We start from the raw sequence: 21047 nt of genomic DNA, 5'->3' as shown, positions 1-21047 counted from the left end.
AAAGACAAAAGAGGATGTTGGGGGTAGTGGTTTGGGGCTTCAAAGGGGAGGAAGACAGTTCTCATGGAGATAGAAAACTAAATATTTTGTAAACAGATATTTGCTGGGCCATGCAGAAACAATTTTACACAGAGTGGACTCCAATCTCTCTGGTGAAAGCTCTATTCTGGGAACAGGCACTTTATCTAAGTTCTTTAGGCAGCTAAGAACTAAAAAGAAAACCTTCCCGAGTCTTTTGGGCCTTGATTGTTTTCAGCTCAAAATAATCTACATTCCAAAGACACGTTTTGGTGTGTCAAATTTTGCTCCCCTACACATTCCTAATAACATTACGTTTGGATATCTGGATACAATCATGGACACACATATCACTTGCCAAGAGGTCTGAGCCCACTCATCATTTTGTAAGTACAACTTCATCCCTGGATGATGCTAGATAAACATTGCCAAATATCACTTCACTGAATCCCCGCTTTTCTTTGTTCTCATGTTACCATTCCCTTTTTTTAGATAGTTTTAAATACTTGTTAATACCATTGACTAGTCTGACATTATATTCTTTTGTTCCAATTTCTGAATTGGCAGATACTTTATTTTGTTTTTTTTCAAAATGACATCACATGTGTCTTGTCTATAAAGATTAATGATTAAATCAGCACTCTGAGTGCTCCTGTGTACTATCACACTCATAATTCACAAGTTCAATAAAATTATTGCAATTTTGTGGTTAGTGTAGAGCACTGGTATTCTTATTATGAAATAAACATCATTTCTATACTACCCATAGTTCAGTAATTTGAATGACAAAATATTCTACATAATACTGATGCTTTATAAATCATAATTTGCACATTTTTAGATTTCCTTGTGTGGCACATAAAAGCATGATTTTACCAGTTTCTTCTCATTTACTATCAAGATAATTTTTTGTTAATATCTAACCTGTGCCAAGTGCTGTGCTAGGCACAAATCTTATCTTGGAGAACCTCATTCTCCTAAAGGAGGGCACAAGGTAAACAGATAATTACAATAAATTATGTTATATACAGAGCTTAGAGTAAATACAGGGTACGATGTGTTGACTGAAAAAAAAAAAAAGCACAATGTAAGAGCTATGAGTTGAATTTTGTTGTCTTACTGAGGACTCTAGTTTGGAAGACAGTCTCGCAGATAAATCTTGAGGAACTGCTCCAAAGACGTAGGAGGAATGGCCAGTCTATATGATTTTGGCTAGAGAATACGTGCAGTCAAGCATACATCTCAATAAAAGGTTACTGCTAGTTGCAAGGATCAGATAGCTCAGTTAATGATTTTAATGCTTTTCTGTGTATGGGAAGATGCAAGAATCTAAGTTTGTTAATTTTTTTTTTTCCTGAAATATCCCTAACTATCTAAGGGGCCTGTTTTTCCAAAGCACAGAGTACCTTATTCTGTTTTTGTCCTGAATTTCTTTCAGGGTGTACTGTCAGTCAGTGACTGCAGTGGCTAATGACTTGATCCTTGTAGAACTAGATGGTGGGCAACAGTCTTTGTTTTACAATCCTCCCCCTTTTGGTCATTAATTCAACCAAGCTTTGGGAAGCATTTCATGACCGATTTGTTCCACAGTGGTAGGAAGGCTTATTCCTAGGTCATGAAAAGTTTTCATTGATAGGCCACTCAGTGTGCTGTTACTGGTCTGTCCTGTTATTGGTAGTCATAAAAGTCTCTGGACCACCTGTCTCACTAGTCTGTTATGCTCTAGGAAATGATTCTCTCTGTGGCTTCTTCCCAAATGTAGAGTTACACTATTACAATCACTTTAATCTTGTATAAAACTGTATATTTAGTCAATGATTTCCAGTTCCTTAGTCATCATTATTTTTGTCAGAGGCTCAGTTATATACTGGGTAATAAAAGAAACAACAATCTTATAGAATAGGCAGAATTTAAGTAATATAGCTAGTGGCATTAATAAAGCCATAAGTAAGAAATTAAGCCAAGAACTTCCATTAGGTGCAGCCCAGTATATCCCCAGTCATCTGACCCAGTCTCTTCCATACCAATTGCTATCTTTAAGGGCCATGATATATTGGCATTGTTCGTAAGGCACTCAGCCCAATTTCCTAGTGTCATTATGCTGATTACTCTTAGCATGATTCATTTGTTCCCAGTATAAGGGGAATTTTAAACTTAAATGACTGAAGCCTGCTATTACCCATATAAATCTATCCTGTAACTGAGGAAGGGTCCCTCCTAATAAATGGGGCAGTTATGGGTTTTGACTGAAATTTAGCCAATTGCTCTGATTGAGCTTAAGTAACTTTTCAAGAAAATTCATCTTTATGGCCCTAATCAGAGCAAGTATGATTATTGGCCAAGTGACGGGACCCACCTAGTAGTATCAATAATGGCTCAGACAGAAGTATAACTTCTTTTTTTTAGAATAAATTTCCTAAGGGTCATCCAATCAGAGCCTAGGAGAGGAGAAATTCACCAAGGTAACCAGAAGTACTAGACATAGGTAATTGACCATAAACCCAAGAATTTGATTGATTTTTAAACTCTGCATAGGATTGTGCACATGATAGAAAAACATTTGATTTATGTGCAAAAGTCCAAGAAATCAAGAAAATGCTATAAATAATCATACAGGTGAGGTTCAGCATCTCGGGATAGCTGTCTACTTCTGATGTCATTTTCTTCTTGTTCTGATGTGATTTCTCCTCTGTTTGAGCATTGTTTTTAAGTGAGTTTGAGGTTGTCCTCTCTGTAGACCAGGCTGATGCAGGGGCCTTTTTTTAAGTGGGAAATATGAATCCAAAAATCAATTCCCTTCAGTTTTGCTATGTATGAGCTGGTTAAGAGTACCTGATAAGGGTCCTTCCATCTAGGTAGGAAAATGTCCTTTAAATGATGTATTTCCAGTATGCATAATCTCCTGGTTACAGGTCATGGAGTATCTGATCTTTGTCCAAAGACAGATTATTGTGATAAGCTTCAGAAACAAGCATAGAGTATCCTTTTAATGATTCAATTAAACCTTACAATAATGCAACATAGTAACAAGGAACCATCTTGGAAGTGAGTCTTATGCAGTAAATACAGAATCCCAATTAATATTAATGATACTAGAACATAATATCCACTTAGACATATTTTTTATTTCTAAAGTTACCCTCATTTCTACAAAATATAGCCAAATTTTCTACCAAAATATAGCTTAATTTGCTTGCAAAATGAGTCTTGTTTCACTAAATATGGCCTGATTATTTACATAAGTAGTTGATCACATATGTTATTTTAAATTGCCTTTACTGGAACTTTTCATAAGGAATCTCAGATTGAACTTTTAAAAGGCTTCTCAAGGACAGAAAAGCCATGCCAAGGAATTGCCATTGGATTCTGCCTGCAGTACCTACAGATTTGGATGGATTCCTCTCTTCTCGAGGTCTGCAAAATATGTTGGGGTTCCTGCACCTGCCAGGAAGTGTCTTTACTTATTTAGCTGATAAGGCTTCTGGGAACCCTGTGAGCAAAGTACCAGGTTGTTTTTCCGAGGGGCTTTATGGCTCCACAAAGTCCACCTTAGTTCTTTAAAGTTGTCTGGTCATATTTGATTCTATACATATTCTCAAATATGACATTGTAGTCAAACCCATGCTAATATAACCAATGTTTCCAAATTCTGGAGGGATCAGGTAGAGAGAAAAGGTAAATGTTTCAATTCTATTTACAAAGGTATAATTTATCAAGTTGCTGTAAGTCATAATTAGCTTAAAGCGAAAGGTTTTCTTATATCTGGAAAAAAAAAGACTAAAGCCAGTAATATTTCAGACAAAAAGTCATAAAAATTATTATTCAGCCATATGTAACTAATTATTGTTGACCTTTATCTTCTGTTAACAGTTTCATGAAACAATCAGATTTTCCATTAGAATTCTTTGATTTATTATCCAGTTCATTCTTAGTATCTGAAAGTTATCAGAAACTTACACTTGTCAAAAGTGGTTTCTGTGAATCTTCTAGAAGATGAAGCATTTTTGCAAAAGCATCAGGGTAAAACAATAACTATCTGTAAGTGACAAGACTTAACATGGCATGGTTGAATATCTGATTACAATGCAATTGTCAAAGAAATTTGGTTATTTCTGTGACATATAACCTCTTAAAATAATAACTAGAATTATGACTGATAACATTATACCAGGGCATATCCAAATTTTAGAAATTTCTAATAGTTTCTAGAACATTCATATTAATAACATTTATCCATACAATATAACCTAAGAAGGTTTATTACCACTCATTTGACAATGCTTTCCATCTAATTTAACATGCCAAATGAAGCTACTTAATTTAATATCTCTCTTTGAGATGTTTCAGGGGCCCTGAAACATCCCAGAGTTAGCTAGAGGTCAGAGAACTTTATTTAGAATTTGATTTGGGAAGTTAGTCAAAGATATCAAAAGGTTTTAAAACACTTGGTCAAATAGGATTATAGATCACTGTGAAACAATACTTATTCACTTAATCAAAATGACAATAAAATATTTCAAAGGCAAATACAGGAAGTTATAACAGATTACTTAAACAGTGAAGAAATTCACAATCTGTTATCAAAAGCAGATAAATATCCCAAGAAGTCTTGTCCTCTTAACAGAGAGAAAACCAAATTCTACTTTTGCACCACCTTACCTTTAATATTAAAATTTATTTACTCAAATTTATTCTAAATTAGCCAGTCCTGACCACACATTAAACTCTTTTCCCATCGTCTCCTTTCCACAAACCTTCTATAACTTCCTTTTTTACCTTCAGATTGTCTCTTTTTGTCATTTTAGCCTCTTTTTAGGACAAAATTACTTTCTTTTCACTTTACAAAATGCGTTTCCATTCCTTATACCTACTTTATTCCTTGCATACAAAGATGTTTTACTTTTTAATTTTTAGTGGTTTTAATTAAATGTTTTAATTAGAAATCTTAACCTTTAAAACCTTAATTTCTAGTGAAAACTAAGAAGTAAGCAATTATAAACTGTCTTTTACATTAGCATTCTGTAGAATGATAAACTTATAAATACTATTCATAATTTCAAAAACATGTACTTTCTTATAGAAAATGTCTCAGTGTAGCACCAAACATATTTATTAATAGTCATAAATAACTTTAGTTTCTTTGTAAGAGCCTATGCTCAGTAATTAATGTTTCAGTATCTTATTTTATTTGGGAATCTAGATATTCAATAAACTTCCATCATTTAACTTAATTTAGCAAAACTCTAAAGTTTCAAGTTACCAAAAGTCTGGAGAAACTATTTTTAAGTAGACCTACCATAAAACATAATTATTCTTAAAGAGTTCACCTAAAAGCTCTTACTCCATTTATGTCTATTTAATTCACTTGTTCCCAACAATTATATTTAGATTACCCATGAAAACTTCATGAGACATTGGACCAAGCCATCCCCCCATCCCCCCTCTTTCTGTTATGTTTCTGAGAATTTATATAAGCACTTATTTTCTCTTAAGTTATTAAATAGAACTCATTTACCATTAATTTTGGCAATACCACCCAAAGGTAGAAACATATTTATAATGTTATTGATACATACACAGAGATACGTACATCCAGATAGACACAGAGATCTCATAGTTTCCATTTTTAAAACTTAGTTATGAATCAGGTATTACAATATAAAACTCACTAGTTTACGAGTAACAATTAGAATAAGTTAAATTTACTTGTTGAAGTTTGAAAGGCCTCTTTTCCCTTTTTTATTTTAACTTAATCTCAGGAATTGGAGATGGTCTAGGTCAGAGTTCAATGACCTGTACAACATTTACATCTCAAAGGCCCAGTGAGGGAAATGCAAGCCTCCTAGAAGGACTTTTGTTCCCTTAGCATCAGAATTTTGAAAAGATGTTTTATCAAGCTGGCTTTCTTTAACTGCCTGCACAAAAGCCAGTTTTGGAATGCTAAAAGAGCTCCATCTTGGCTATTTCAAGGCAAGATATTCTTAGTTCCCAATAAAGTGAGCACTTGCAAGAATAAGCTCCATACATATTGTGTTAGTTGGTGATTGGCTATCTGACTTCCCTCTGTCTTGTTCAGGAGTCTTTATCCCTCATTTTAAAGTTGGTTTGTCAGGATAAAATTAGTATTGAAAACTGCGCGGTAGGCAGTTGTGCTGTTTGTGAGCTTAACTCCTGTACGTATTACCCTCGAATTGAGTTATTTCAGCAATTGTATGTCTCAGTTTCTGGTTTCTCCCTCTGGCAGTCTAAAACCACCATGGGTGCTTGGAGCGATGGACGGCAAATCCCTATGTGTGCATCCCTAGACAAGCGAGTTTTTTTAAATTAATGAGTGGCTTTCCCTATGACAGTGCTGCAGGGTATGAGGACTTGCCTCCACCACTCCCATAAATTTCTCAGTTGCTTGAGAAAGCTGTACCGATTGCGAAGAGCTGTGGCCCTTATCTTTGGAGCTGAAAGCTCTCATATGGTATCTTCAATTTATTCCAACTAACCCTGTTTAAAATAGCCAATTCTAACAAAGGCGTCAGATCAGCCTCCTACCTAATAACCCAGTCCAAACCTCCTCAGTGTCTTTCAACTGAGCAAAAGCTTGTCAGTGTCTTTCAACTGGGAAATCCAGATACTTCTTCTTGAACTTAAGTCCAAGGGAAACCTAGTCCTCATATCAAGGCGTTTAGCAACCACAGAATAAAGCCCAGGATTGTCAGCCAAGATGGGAGATCCGAGACCAGGAGAGACTCACCCAATTCATCTGGATTCACCAAGGAGGTGGATGGGCGTAAGGGGCCCTTGTTGGTACCAAGGATCCAGATCTTTGTAGAGTTCAGGTGAAGGAGAGCAGTCAGCTCTGAGTCCTTCATGGGTGTCAAAACTGTTGACTGAAAAAAAAAAAAACCCACACACACAATGTAAGAGCTATGAATTGAGTTTTATTTAGGGTCTTACTGAGGACTCTCAGATAGCCCTGAGGAACTGCTCCAAGGAGATAAGAAGAAGTGGCCGGATATATGTGATGTTGGCTAGGGAAAACATGCAGTCAAACCACATCTCAATAAAAGGTTACTGCTTGTCATGAAGATTAGATATCTCCATTAATAATTTCAGTGCTTTTCTGTGAATGGAAAGATGCAAGAATCTGGGTTCATTTTTACTTTTCTGAGAGAACTCTAATTATCTAAGGGACCTGTTTTTCCAAAGCACAGAATGCCTTATCCTGTTTTTTGTCCTGAATAATTAGAGGATTAGGTTTTATTTTAATAGGTAAAATTGCAATTTGAATAAACCCATCTTTGCTGGAGAAATATCTGGCAGTTTCTTTGTTTCAGGTCAACATTTGTCTGTAAATACCAATGATGTAGGCTGTCTCGGGATCTGTTTCCATCAATAGCTTTGTCTCTTTGCTATGAATGACATTTGCTTGCTTGTTCACAATTCTCATAACTACAGATTTTTATTGGGTATTGTAGATGATAGTATATATTGACTCTGAAGTATGTTATTTTATTGGAATAATGTTGATTTTTAACTTGGCAGGCAGTTTTATTATTTGTTGACTACATTGTCTTTGCAGATATTTGGTTTAACATTTTATTACAGTGAGTCTGTCCTAGTTCAACACTTAGTTGAGGGCTAATCTTTAGCCTTATGACAGTCTTTACTCCAAAGACATGGCTTTTCTGGTATTTGAATGTGTTTACCAAAACACTCTACTTTGGAGATATCTAAACTGCTAACACTGTCTCATCTGTGATAGGCAAGAAATACAGCCTCTATTAAGCACTGCAGATCTTTCAGCTTTTGCTTTCTGATTGGCTCCTCAAAGTTTGTCTCACAATTGTAGAGTTTAGGTAGGAGTCAGTCATGGATTTGAGGGGAATTTGTTCAGGGTTTTCTCTCTTCTTTCAGAATTATTTTCCTCAATTTACATCTTCTCTGGCAACTCCCCATTTCCATTCTGCACACATCAAGCCTTTAAGAATGTCGTTTCTGCCTGAGTTTCATCCTCCGCATGTTGCCCAGATTGGGGAGTGCCCTTAGGGTAAAACCAGAGGACTGCAGCTCTCAGTTTCTCCATTGGGGCTGCTCCCTTCTTTTAGGTTAAAAACTCATTTAGCTTTTGACTGTTTTGGACTTTCTGTAACCCCTTTAACTAGTGGTTCTTTCTATTTTGCTCAAACTTTATAACTTATTGTTGGGAGGGTTAATTGAAGACAAGCTACTCTAGTATTACTGATTTTCAACTAAAAAAAGAAAAACTGAAGGAATTTTTATTGGAGTTGCATTAGATATAGAAATACATTTGTGGAGAATTGATATCTTTCCTAATGAGGCTTTCTATTTGTGAATATTGTGAATGTAACTGCATTGATTTACTTATGCTTCAATGTCTTTTAAATTTTTGTAATACTTTTATGTTTTGTTACCTCTAATTTTTGTTATTTATAACAAAAGTTTGTTACATATAACAAGAACTACACGTTAAGTATGACATGAATAGGTATGTATTTCTATTTATTTAACCTTGGAATTTTTTGTGCTTCATGAATCTCAAGATTTATGTATTTCATCGATTTTGAAGAATTCTCACTTACTATAATTTTATATAGAATCTCCCCTGTTTTCTCTGTTTGCTGCCTCTGGAACTCTGATTAGGTATTTGTCAGTTTTTGTAACATAATCCTCTAGATATATTTTATATTTTCAATCTCTTTTCCTCTCTGTGGTGTATATTCTCAGTATTATTATCTCATTTATCTTTAATTCACCAATTTTGTGCTCAGCTTAGCTAATCTGCTGTTTTACATTTTAATAAGGTTTAAATTAAAATCATCATCATCACCATTATCATGTTAGTTCCTTTGTTTTTTCAGATTTGTTTTGATAACCCCTGGTGCCTCTCTCATATTTTACTTTACCGTGAAATTACTTAAATATGTTCCTGATAATTGACTTTAATATCAAATAATTCCAATTTCTGTAGTCTATGGTGTTAAGATTATGCCTTTTGCACATTTTTAATCTTGGGACCCTGATTCCTCTTTTTTTTTTTTCTACTGTGAGTTCATGGTCAATATAATTTCATCTATATTGATTCTTCAAGTCCTTCATAAAATGTAAAGGATGTGCATTCCTTTAGAAAGTATATATTTCATTTTGCCACAATAAAACAATTTGGAGCACTTTAAAATAAGTCATGATTTTCATTGATGTTTTTGAATTTTTAGATTATGTACTTTCTGCAAAAAACTTTGAATTTGTAGATTATGTATTTTCTCTTCTACAAACAGTGAGGTCAGGGCAGGCACTCATTTTGCTCTCTTCCTTTTCTAGGCCTTTTTATTTGTTTATTTGTTTGTTTGTTTTGTTTTTAAGCTGACTCTTTCTTTAAGTGCATAGTCTCAGTCTTCCCAGCTTCTTAGAGCAGGTCTCCAGTTCAACTTCTTGCCCTTCAGGTGTCCTGGACTTTGTTTCCTATACCCAACACAGCCACCAAAACCTCTAGATCAGGTACACCCACATCTTCCTACATATTTATTCTTTTAGTTCAATTTCAGCCTCTGAAATTTACTCCATATTTTTTTCCATATCATAAATGCATTTAAAAATTTTTTGCCAGAATTATTTGGCATTTTGTGTTGAGGAGTTTTTAAAAGTATTTCCTCTGACATGTTTCCATAAACATAAATCCATAATTCAATTTTGCTTTAGCAATTTGGTTTAGCGGGGTTGCATGGGAAGAAATTTTACTAGTCTCTAGGGATTCCAATGAAACAACATTCATTTTCTTCTTTCTGAGGAGCCTATATTACAACTATGAACACTAACATGTAAAAATTATAGATATTATAATGAATGGTATACTTTAGTTGAAATAATGAAATAAGAATCTATTAAACAATAATATATGGCTGTACATGGCTTAATTACAAATATGGTAATATAGATAAATAATATACTCATTCAAAGAATTAAGTTGTTGTAAGTAGGATTATTAAGAAAAACTATTTACAGTAAAAATGATTCAATTTGCATCTTGAACTGGCTAAGCAGAGGAGAAAGGACATTCAACTCTGTAACAAGAAAATTCATTGTGATTGAAATTGAGCTGGCATATTTAGGGAGGGGAACAGGGAGAGCCTAAATGGAAAACATACTTTATAGAGTACTGAAAGCTAAGTGTTGTCTGATTGTAAAGGGTTTTAAAAGTTAGGCAAAATATATATTTTATATGAAAGATATTGGGTGCCATGCAATAAGAAATAGATCAATTTTAGGAAGATTAGCTTGGAGGTACACAAATGTAATAAAATGACAAAAAGAGCAGGTACAGGACCTCCAGAAACTAAGTTTTACTTTAGTTGAGACAGGAAGGGATGAGTCATCATTGTAGATAACAATCATGGTTGTATTAGGAGAGAAGAAAATGAGTTCAGAGACATTCAATTTGGAGAGATGCTTATCACACAAATGCAGGCATAACATAGACAGTTCATACTATAATTGTGTTCATGGTTATATGACTAGAGGGACATTGAATTTGGACAAATTATATTTTCTTTATTTAATTGAAAAATATGCTTTAGATATAAATAGTATCACTTTTAGAAATGTATTAAAATTTGATTAAATTATTTAAATGATAGTTTAATTTGTTTTCAAGTTTTCAGTGCCCAACAAGAACATTTTATTGTATTTTTCTAAATTGATGAGAAATTGGTCATGAAATATACTTTAAAGAAAAACAGAAATTATGAAAATAAGACAATTTTTGAAAATGTTTATCACTCACTGGATATCAAGAAAATCATATGAAATGCTAAAAATAATAAATACAACCAAGGACATTAACAATTTAGCCTTGAATTTGCTTCTTTAGTTTCTCTTTTTTGTTCATTAATTTATTCATTCATGTCAAATTTATATTTAGCTTGAAATATTAGGGTCAGAGATGAACAGATCTGTGAAAGATAAAATTAAATGGTCTCTTCATAAATTTTATTTTAAAATATTCTATTTATGTTGTTTAGATTTTCAGATTTGGATTCATCATACACGTATTTTAAGACTAATAGGTTCAAAAGGTTGTAATAGGAAAACTTAAGCATAAACACTGTAAACTGATTTAGGTATGTTATGATAATAAAATGGTGAAGTAAACAAATATATCTTTTCCCTCACAGCATGTATAATGTAATGAGGGATACAGATGATTGGGTAATAATGACTTGGTATAATGAATATTATGGTGGGTGAAAATCAGGATGTTATAAAAGCACAAAGGAGAGACCTGATTTACTCATATTTGCAGAGTAATTGCATTTGTGTCAATATTCCTCAATTACAATACTTAATAGACTGAACTTGCACATAATAAATGCTTTTCAAGTCTTTTTAACTTAACATCTAATGTGATTTAGTAGGCAAAATATTTCGATTTTTGGTAATCTTTGGAGGAAAATTAGACATGGACTCTATTTCTTTTTTTTTTGATGATATATTCCCTTTATGTCCAGTAAAATAATTGTGTTCTTCATGTGCCTCACATTTCATACCCTGAATGTTGACTTTTTCTTTTCATATTTTATAAGTAGAAGGAAGACATATCTATTGATTTTTCTTGAACTGTAGCACAGTTAAATGCAACACAGATGTGGACAAAATGTTTCAGTAGCTCTTTAAGAAGTAAGCAGATTTTTCTGTGTACACCATCCAACAAAATGAATTACAGATTAGTTGGACCGAAGCTTTTTGGTTTGATGTAGTTCCACTTATTACTTTTGTGCTCTTGTCTTTTGTGCTTTTGGTGTCATACCTCCCAAATTGTTGGGAGTAATAAAGACCAGGATGCACTTTCAGTTCTACCACTTACCAGCTATTTGACCTTCTATAAGTTCTAATTATCTAAGCTTTTTACAGCTCATGTCCTTAAATATCGATTGGGATAACAAGGGTCCTTACTTCAAGGAGTAGTGAGAATTGGGAGAATTAAATGAAATAATGCCTGTAAAAAAACTGTGCACATGAGAAAACCTCAATGAATGTTACCTTGGCTAATATTATCTTTAAAATATGACCTACATCTTCAACTGCTTCACTCACTTTTTCATTGTCGTCCTGCAAGCCAAAAGTTTTAGTAGATACTTGAATTCAAGTTCATAAAAATAAAATGTGTATGTATATATGCATCTATAGGTTTATAAATGTGTATCTATATACACATGTGATACATATACATACATATGCTTCCTTGGGAGACTCATAACCAAGGGACCTTTGACAATGATATTCTTTTTCTTGGGATGTGATACAGTCTTGGTCGTGTTATCAATAACTAGGTCTATTTGACAAAAGTGAAATGCAGAGATAAAGAGTTAGATTATGCATGTAATACACAAATTGTTGAAGATAAAATGAAAATTTCCATTTCCTGGAAGAAAATAGCATTTGTAATAAAGAAAGCACATATGATGCTATTTCTTTAAAAGATAACAATAGTAATAACAGTGATTATAAGAATAAGCATTTCCATTTATTTACCATTTATTCTGTGCACAGGCACTCTTTAAGGGCTTTTCCAGCAATTGTGCTTTAATTCTTACAACAACCTATATTTTATTCCCATTTTCCATATGAGTTAAAGGAAACAATATTCAAAGTTGATAGTTTAGCTCCCAAAAGTGGATTGAAGCCAATATAGTGGGCTGTCACTCAAGTGCCTAATTTTATTTAATAATTAAAAGTTATTTTATCTTTGATGCTGTCCAGCATGAAAATAAATATTTTTTTTCCTAAAGTCATTTGTTAAGCATTTTTCCTCACTATTCAACACACATTATAAAAAAAATAGACTTGCTTCTCTGAGTCTGTCTTCATTGTAATACTTAATAGATATATAACTGAGAAAGTCATTGAAACTCTGAGCCTCAGTATTTTTCAAATTTTAAAATGGGTTTAAGTTTTACAAGTTACTGTGAAGAATTAAAAATAACGAATACAAAGTGGCTGGCCCATGATATGAGAGAAATTCACTAAATACTTAATTATTATTACTGTAACACAGTAGAATTTATTAAAATAGGCTTTAGTGTTTGGTTTATTCTTCTGTGTATGTGTATGCCAAAATTTTCTATTGCAGGGTTTGCAAATTTAGCATACATGGTGGCCACAAGGCCCCAAATGCATGTTAATTCAAAGCCATCTGCTGCTGCCCTCTTCTCTACAGAAATTTTAACTTTTCCCTACCTTCTTCTGGACATATTCTTACAGCTTGATAGCTAACTGGTATTTAAAGAGCCCCTAATAGTTGTTTTGGTTGTTAATTTTCATACATAGGAAACTTACAGCTTCTGTGTACAAAACATTTCTCCAGGACTGCTTATTTTATTTTATTATTTTATTTTATTATTTTATTTTATTTTAGCCCTGAAAAAAACATTTTATTAAAAGTACATCAGCTTTACCTGATATTTAAAATACTATTGATATAATACAAGGAGAAAGATGGTTGCTAAATATACAATCGACTTCTGGCTAAATCTCTTTACCACTCTTTACTGCACATAGAATAAATTTAAAACCTAAACAATACTCTGCCTGTTCTGGCCACTACTTACTGCACAGTCTAATATTGCACTGATACTCTCTTCACTCCAGCTGTAGGGGCTCTCATTTAGTTCCTTAAAACAAAACCTTTCCTACCTCAAGTCCTTTGCAAATATAGCTCTCTTAGTGCAATGCTCTTCGCTTTGCCAAGACTGGTTTTTTCTGTGGGACTGCATATTTTAAAAAGAGCTTCCTGAGCCCTACTCCTAGGGGTTCTTATAGTATGTCTGGGGTGGGGTCCAGGAATCTGTTTTGCCAATCCCATTTAACATTGTCGACTGAAAAAAATGCACAATCTGAGAGCTGTGAATTAGTTTTATTGGGGGCAAAATGAGGACTATAGCCTGGGAGACAGCATTTCAGATGGCTCTGAGAAACTGCTCTGAAGAGGTAGGGGGGAAGGTCAGTGTTATATATGATTTTAGTGAAGGGGGGTGTACACACAGTCAAGCACACATTGTGGCAGGCGCTGTCTGCTAGTCACGAGGAGCAGATGTCACCATTAATGATTTTAGTGCTTTTCTGGATATGAGGAGATACAGGAATTGGGCTCATAAAATCTTCTCCTGAAAGTATCTATCTGAACGCCTGTTCTGCCAGTTTTTCCCAGAGCACAGAGTGCCTCATTCCCAATCTCCATCTTGAACTCCTTTCGGAGGGTGTTGAAGGACAGCAGCTGCAGTGGCTAGTGACTTAATCCTTGTAGAACCAGATGGCAAGTGCCACCTGGGATGGGATTTGTTACATCACTTCATCCTGACAACAGATCAACAGGTGAACGCAGGGTTAGCCATTGAGGTTCAGAAAGCTGTACACATTCCCCAGGGTCATGCAGAATCAAGATCTGAACCAATGTTTCTTTGAATTCTAAAACTTTCACTCAAAGAGGCTAAGCAACTTGTCGCAGGTCACCAGGTGAAGTCTGACCTAGAAATCCAGTGTTCATTCTCCCAGTCTAGTGCTCTTTCGACACTCACATAACATGTGTCCTGTGGAGAAGAGCAGATTTTCAATACATAGAGAATATTACAGATTAAACAGAGACAACTGAACTTAATGTGTGTCTAATCTTCTCAACTTAGTTTGCTACCTGATTTTTCAAATAAAGACAGGCTGTAGGCTTTTTAGCTAATTATATTTTTTCCAAAAGTTTAACTTAACTCTGGAAGGTATTTTCCTTTCTGTAACACTATCATCTTAAAGCTTTTTTAGAAATTATTTTCAAGTGCACACTTACTTCCTGATGAAAAGGAGTTCCTACACCCCTTGAATTGTTCTGTATCATTGTCATTCTCAAGTCAATGGCTTTAATACTGTCTTCCCCTAGTTTCTTTCTTCTGTTCTTCTATAATCTGTATAATTCCTTCACTTTAATTTCTTTCTCTCTCCTTTCCTCCTTCTTCTCTCCCTCCTTTTTCCTTCCTTTCCTACTTCCTTTGTTTAGTAAATATTAATTGAAGTGTTATTAAGTAGATGTCAGGAACAAGACCACATGTTTGATAAAAAGAAACAAACCTACCTGCCTGCCAGGAGTTCATCTTTCAACATTACATCCTCTATCCTAGCCCTAGTAGATCCTAAATAGTTTATGTGAATAAAAGTTATATATGAGAATAGAAAATGTAGCATTATTTTGTTTTAATACTTAGGTATAAAAGGAAAGAGTTTAAAAAAAAATACTTGCTACCACCTAATTTTTTTTTTTTTGTAATTTTTTTTTATTTTTTAAATTTTTATTTATTTATTTATTTATTTATTTATTTATTTATGGCTGTGTTGGGTCTTCGTTTCTGTGCGAGGGCTTTCTCTAGTTGCGGCAAGCGGGGGCCACTCTTCATCGCGGTGCGCGGGCCTCTCACTATCGTGGCCTCTCTTGTTGTGGAGCACGGGCTCCAGACGTGCAGGCTCAGTAGTTGTGGCTCACGGGCCTAGTTGCTCCACGGCATGTGGGATCTTCCCGGACCAGGGCTCGAACCCGTGTCCCCTGCATTGGCAGGCAGATTCTCAACCACTGCACCACCAGGGAAGCCCAACTACCACCTAATTTTAATGTTGAAGACATTTCTCTTCAAAAAAAAAATGTTTAGATTTAAAAAGAAAAAGTTAAATTTTACTTTGTCAGGGAAAAAAGAGTGATCTTTTGGGTAAGTGAATAATCCATGTACAATCCTGAAATTTGCTCTGTTTTCTATTTTTGACCACTGCCTTCACCAAGATTTTACAAGGAGTAAAGACTAATTATCGAAACTTGTTCCTTTAAAAACCTATTCCCTACTTGTGAAATGCACTAAAACAGTCAAAAGGTAGGTACTGGGGGGAAGGACCAGAAGCAGCAAGGAAGAAGACCCGCGTGTTAGCTCTTCTGCCTCAGGGAACAGGAGCTTTGACAACACACCAGGTTATCAACATTCACACATGGCAAGCTGAAACCCCCGAAGCTGGGACACATTCCTTCAGTAATGCATCTGCAGGCACGTGAAAAGGATTGGAAAAGACTGAAAGCTAGAAAAGCCATCGCTTTTCTAAAGTGTCCAAATGAGTCTTTCTATGGTGCCCTAGTTTTGTGAGCTCTGCCTTCAGCCTTAGGTCTATTATTTCATTTTTTTGTTTGTCCTTACGATTTGGAAACATGATGAGAGCTTACAGTGAGAGATGAGTTGACTCAGGGAATTTATGCTTTGGTTCCAAGGAAGAAAATATAATTTTCAATCCGATAGCATATATATTTTATATGCTTTATAGTAGATAGATATAAATAGAACTACAGAAAGAGAGAAAGAGGAGAGAAAGGGAGAGAGAAGAGAAAGAAAGAAAGAAAAAGCAAGCAGGCAAGCAAGAAAGAAAGGAAGGAAGGAAGAAAGAAAGAAAAATGGAAAGAAAGGAGGGAGGGAGGAAGGAGAAGGAGAAAGAAGGAGAGAAAGAAGGCAAGAGCGAGAGAGATTAATTCATTGAGAGCATATTGATGAAATAAATATATCAGTAACTGCAGAAAGAACAAGTCAGCAATAATTTCTATATTCTGAGACTGAATACAGAAATAATGAATCAGGCTCTTTCCTCAACCAGAAAAAGGAAACTTTTTGCACATTTATTCTGCAGCAAGAAAACAAGGAACCAGAGGAGAGGAGGAGAGATACTCATATAGAGATGATGGCTCACGAAGTGCCAGTCATTCCTATTTCACAACCCCTGGGCATCCTCCTGGGAGAGTTTTCCTGAGAACTTATTTTTAAAGTATCTTGAGAAAGTTAGAAATGAATTTTATAGGTGTAGTTTCCCAGTCAGTGTTTTTCAGTGTAAGAAATAATTAAGAGGAAAATGTTTCATGTTTTGTTTGGATTTGGTTTTACCTTTTATTCTGGGTCTACAGAAAACAGTTCCATTTAGGGAATCTGGAAAAGAAAGGTTTTTTAAAATATATGTTTACTAAGATTTTTATATAGAGTTAATTGTGTGCAAATGTCAAAGTGTATGTTGTGAAACCCCACTTCCTACAACTTGGGAGTTAGGTCTTCAAAACTGTGTTAAATATGCAGTTTAGGGCTTTAAATTTCACTTAAAAATATGCTTATTGAGAAAATGTTCCTTTAATTCGTCTATGCCTTTGATCTAATATTCATTAAGTATGAGAGGCATTCTGCTACGCATGGGATATAAAGCTATAAGCAAAGCATATGATTCTGGCAAGCTGAATATTATATTTAATGGGATAAATGGAGTATAAACAAGTAAGTACACAATATAACATTTTAAGTGGAAAAAGGCACTATGAATAAAATAAGTAAATGTTATGAGAGGGAATTAAGGAGTTATTTAATTTATTTGGAAAAACAGGGAGGAGCTTACTTAAAAAAAAAAAGTGTTATATTGCAAAGGGGAATGAGCAGAGACCAAAAATGAATATATAAAAATGAATATATAGTTCATATATTGTTCTGAATGTGATAATAAATTGTTTTTATTGATTACTTACACAGATTAATACCTTTATTTTACCAGCATATACAAATTCTTTAAAATGGCAGCAGTGTAATAAGTCTAAAGGATTGAGTACAATATGTACAATTTGTAGAAAGCCTCATATGTACTGAATAATGAACACTGGAAAGGCATAAGAATACCAAAAAGAGATACAATGTTTAGTGTCTACTGTGACACATGCTCTATACAATTGTCTAAACACATGCATCCAGTCTGAGCCTATTTCTCACAAGAACTCAATACGGAAGATATCACTAACTTGGGCCATTCAACTTTTCCATGATCATGCAGCTAGTATGAGAAAGCAGCAAGATAAAAACAAAGAATTATCTGATTACACGGCCACACGCTTTTCCTTCATTATTTTATTGAGATTTTAAACACACTAAAAGAGTTTGAATAATGTGGGAAAACAGGAAAAGTAAGATCTTAAATTTGCATCATGATTAGCCTGATTTCTGGATATAAATAATGTTAATGATCCAAATCAAACACATTCAACTAACACACTTAACCCTTATTAAGAGAACTTGTAGTTGGTTTTAATGAGATATTTTCAACAATTTTCTTGAGCAGACCATAAGGATAAAAATCAAACATGTTTTAATAATATTTTCCCTCTCAGTGGGTACTTGTTCTTTCAATGTTGATGAAACCCTAGGATTTAAATCCATTGATTGACAATTTAAAGTTTCTTGTTTTTCTCTCATTTTTATTTCACTTTCTATTTAGGCTTCCTGCAGCATTAGTGCTCTGTGAAACTAAGTGAATGAATGAACAATCGTCATTCATACACTCTAATTCTACTCTAGATATTTGATGATAAAACCATTTTTATTTTCCGTTGTTGGGTATCATTTCAATACTATAACCAGCCCAATTAGTCACAGTCAGCTTCCAACTACACTAGTGAGATGACATGCAATGTCTTCAGAAGGTATTTCATGTAGTTTTCCAGTTCAAATCAAGTGTATCTATCGTTAATCTTGTACAATGAACGAAAAAATATATACATAATTTATATATACATAATACTTAAAGATATGAATATTATATGTGTATATATCTTTCCAATTATGGATTTTTTTTTTTAATATCACAGTTAAATAACTGACTGGGAAGGACCTAAGAACGTGATAGTGAAGCTTTCAAACCTAAGGTAACTTGATTGCAGGACACACAAACACAAATGCCTTTGTATTTATATAGAATCCTTTTGTTTTCTGTTCTTAGAACCTCAACCTATTGGCTCACTCGCATCCAGTCTTTTCTCTACTGCAATGAGAATGGGCTCCTGGGCAGCTTTTCAGAAGAGACACACTCGTGCACGTGTCCCAACGACCAGGTGGTCTGCACGGCCTTCCTGCCCTGCACGGTGGGCGATGCGTCCGCGTGCCTCACCTGCGCCCCTGACAACCGCACCCGCTGCGGCACCTGCAACACGGGCTACATGCTCAGCCAGGGGCTCTGCAAGCCCGAGGTCGCCGAGTCCACCGATCATTACATCGGCTTCGAGACCGACCTGCAAGATCTCGAGATGAAGTACCTGTTGCAGAAAACGGACAGGCGACTAGAGGTCCATGCCATCTTCATCAGCAACGACATGCGCCTCAACAGCTGGTTCGACCCCTCCTGGCGGAAGCGGATGCTCCTCACCTTGAAGAGCAACAAGTACAAGTCGAGCCTGGTGCACATGATCCTGGGTCTCTCTTTACAGATTTGCTTAACTAAAAACAGCACCCTGGAGCCGGTGTTGGCCGTTTACGTCAATCCCTTCGGAGGCAGCCACTCTGAGAGCTGGTTTATGCCTGTGGATGAAAACAGCTTCCCCGACTGGGAGCGGACTAAGCTGGACCTCCCCCTGCAGTGTTACAACTGGTCGCTGACTCTGGGGAACAAGTGGAAGACATTTTTTGAGACAGTGCACATCTACCTGAGGAGTCGCATCAAGTCAAATGGCCCCAACGGCAACGAGAGCATTTACTACGAACCTCTGGAGTTTATCGACCCTTCCCGGAACCTGGGTTATATGAAAATCAATAACATTCAAGTGTTTGGCTACAGCATGCACTTTGACCCGGAAGCAATTCGGGACCTGATTCTGCAGCTGGACTACCCCTATACTCAGGGATCCCAGGACTCAGCACTTTTGCAACTTCTAGAGATAAGAGACCGTGTAAATAAACTCTCCCCACCCGGTCAGCGTCGTCTAGATCTTTTCTCTTGCTTGCTTCGTCATAGACTCAAGCTGTCTACTAGTGAGGTGGTGAGGATCCAATCTGCTCTGCAGGCGTTTAATGCCAAATTGCCAAACACAGTGGATTATGACACGACCAAATTATGTAGTTAACCATAAATGTCAAGCACAACCCAAAATCTTGAAGGAGTTTTTACAGTGCTTTTGTGGAACGGTTTATGTTTGGAAGAGTAAATTTAAATTGTCTTTTCAATATCTGTCTTATATCAGTCAATAACATTGGATGGCAATTTACACACATGAACTTGCTGACAATGAATATATTATACTGCAGTTTTGGTTTCTGAATGAAATAAATACTGACACCAGTCTAGAAGACATTCTACTTTTTACAATAAATTTCATTTGTAATTTTATATGTTCCGTGGCAATGCTTTTGTGCATTACATCCTCTAGAGGGAACATAAAAAGATACCAATAAAATTTTGTAGTTGAACAGTTATTAAAAAGAAGTGCTGTGGGATTCCTTTTTTCCATGAAATGAGTTCTATTTTGATATAGCTTGTTAGAACCTGGGGAAAATTCCCCAAGATTTTTTAATTGAAACACTTGAAGGTCCCTTTCAACAGACTGTAGGGAAAACTCAGCTAGGTAGAATGCTTAGCATTCAGTTGTATTTTTATGGTTAACAGCATAATGGCAGTGCTTTATTATCTATACTTATAAACCATTCCTAGAGACACCATCATTATTAAAATAAACAGATAAACTTATTTCACAGCTAAATATCAGAACATTTTGGCAAACATACAGAAAAGTCAGTGTGATTATAAGCACATCGTGGAGAAAGTAAACCCTTAATTTCCGTAGCAACTTGCTTTGTCATTCTCTTTCTACAGTCTAACAACCAACAATGAGCATACTCTGCACAATCATTTTCATTTCAAGTGCTGAAAACCTAGTTATTCCAACACTGTACCAATGTCAATAAGATAACATTTCTAGAATTCACAAATTGTAATGTGTTGGTGTAAAATAAATGATCAAATAACTAATTCAAGTGTAAATAGACATTTTCTTTCCCCTCAGAGAAACTAGTATTACTAAAGTATATTTTGAATAGCAAACTCTTTCAATACAAACCAGTTTTAGTCCAAATTTTTGGTTTGAAATTCCCATATTACCCATAGTGTAATATCAGATAATATAATTCATACTTTTTATCTGTGAATTTAAATTGCATTTT

General features: G+C 35.0%; 1 protein-coding gene across 2 annotated transcripts in view; it reads left to right on the top strand.

The window, feature by feature from the left end:
• Positions 1-20313, top strand: part of BRINP3 (BMP/retinoic acid inducible neural specific 3) — a 430978-nt gene extending 410665 nt beyond the window's left edge. The window contains exon 8 of one of the 2 annotated variants that reach the window (XM_036867990.1): positions 18838-20313. In XM_036867990.1, the coding sequence (XP_036723885.1) occupies positions 18838-19954 (1117 nt within the window). In that variant the 3' untranslated portion in view covers positions 19955-20313. The remainder of the gene's footprint in view (positions 1-18837) is intronic. The other variant, XM_036868000.1, reaches the window with a different exon arrangement.
• The last annotated feature ends 734 nt before the right edge of the window (positions 20314-21047 follow it).

The sequence above is a fragment of the Balaenoptera musculus genome, chromosome 1, assembly GCF_009873245.2.
Source record: "Balaenoptera musculus isolate JJ_BM4_2016_0621 chromosome 1, mBalMus1.pri.v3, whole genome shotgun sequence".
Lineage (NCBI taxonomy): Eukaryota > Metazoa > Chordata > Mammalia > Artiodactyla > Balaenopteridae > Balaenoptera > Balaenoptera musculus.
The sequence above is the reverse complement of the archived record's forward strand: the minus strand, read 5'-3'. Positions and strand labels throughout refer to the sequence as shown.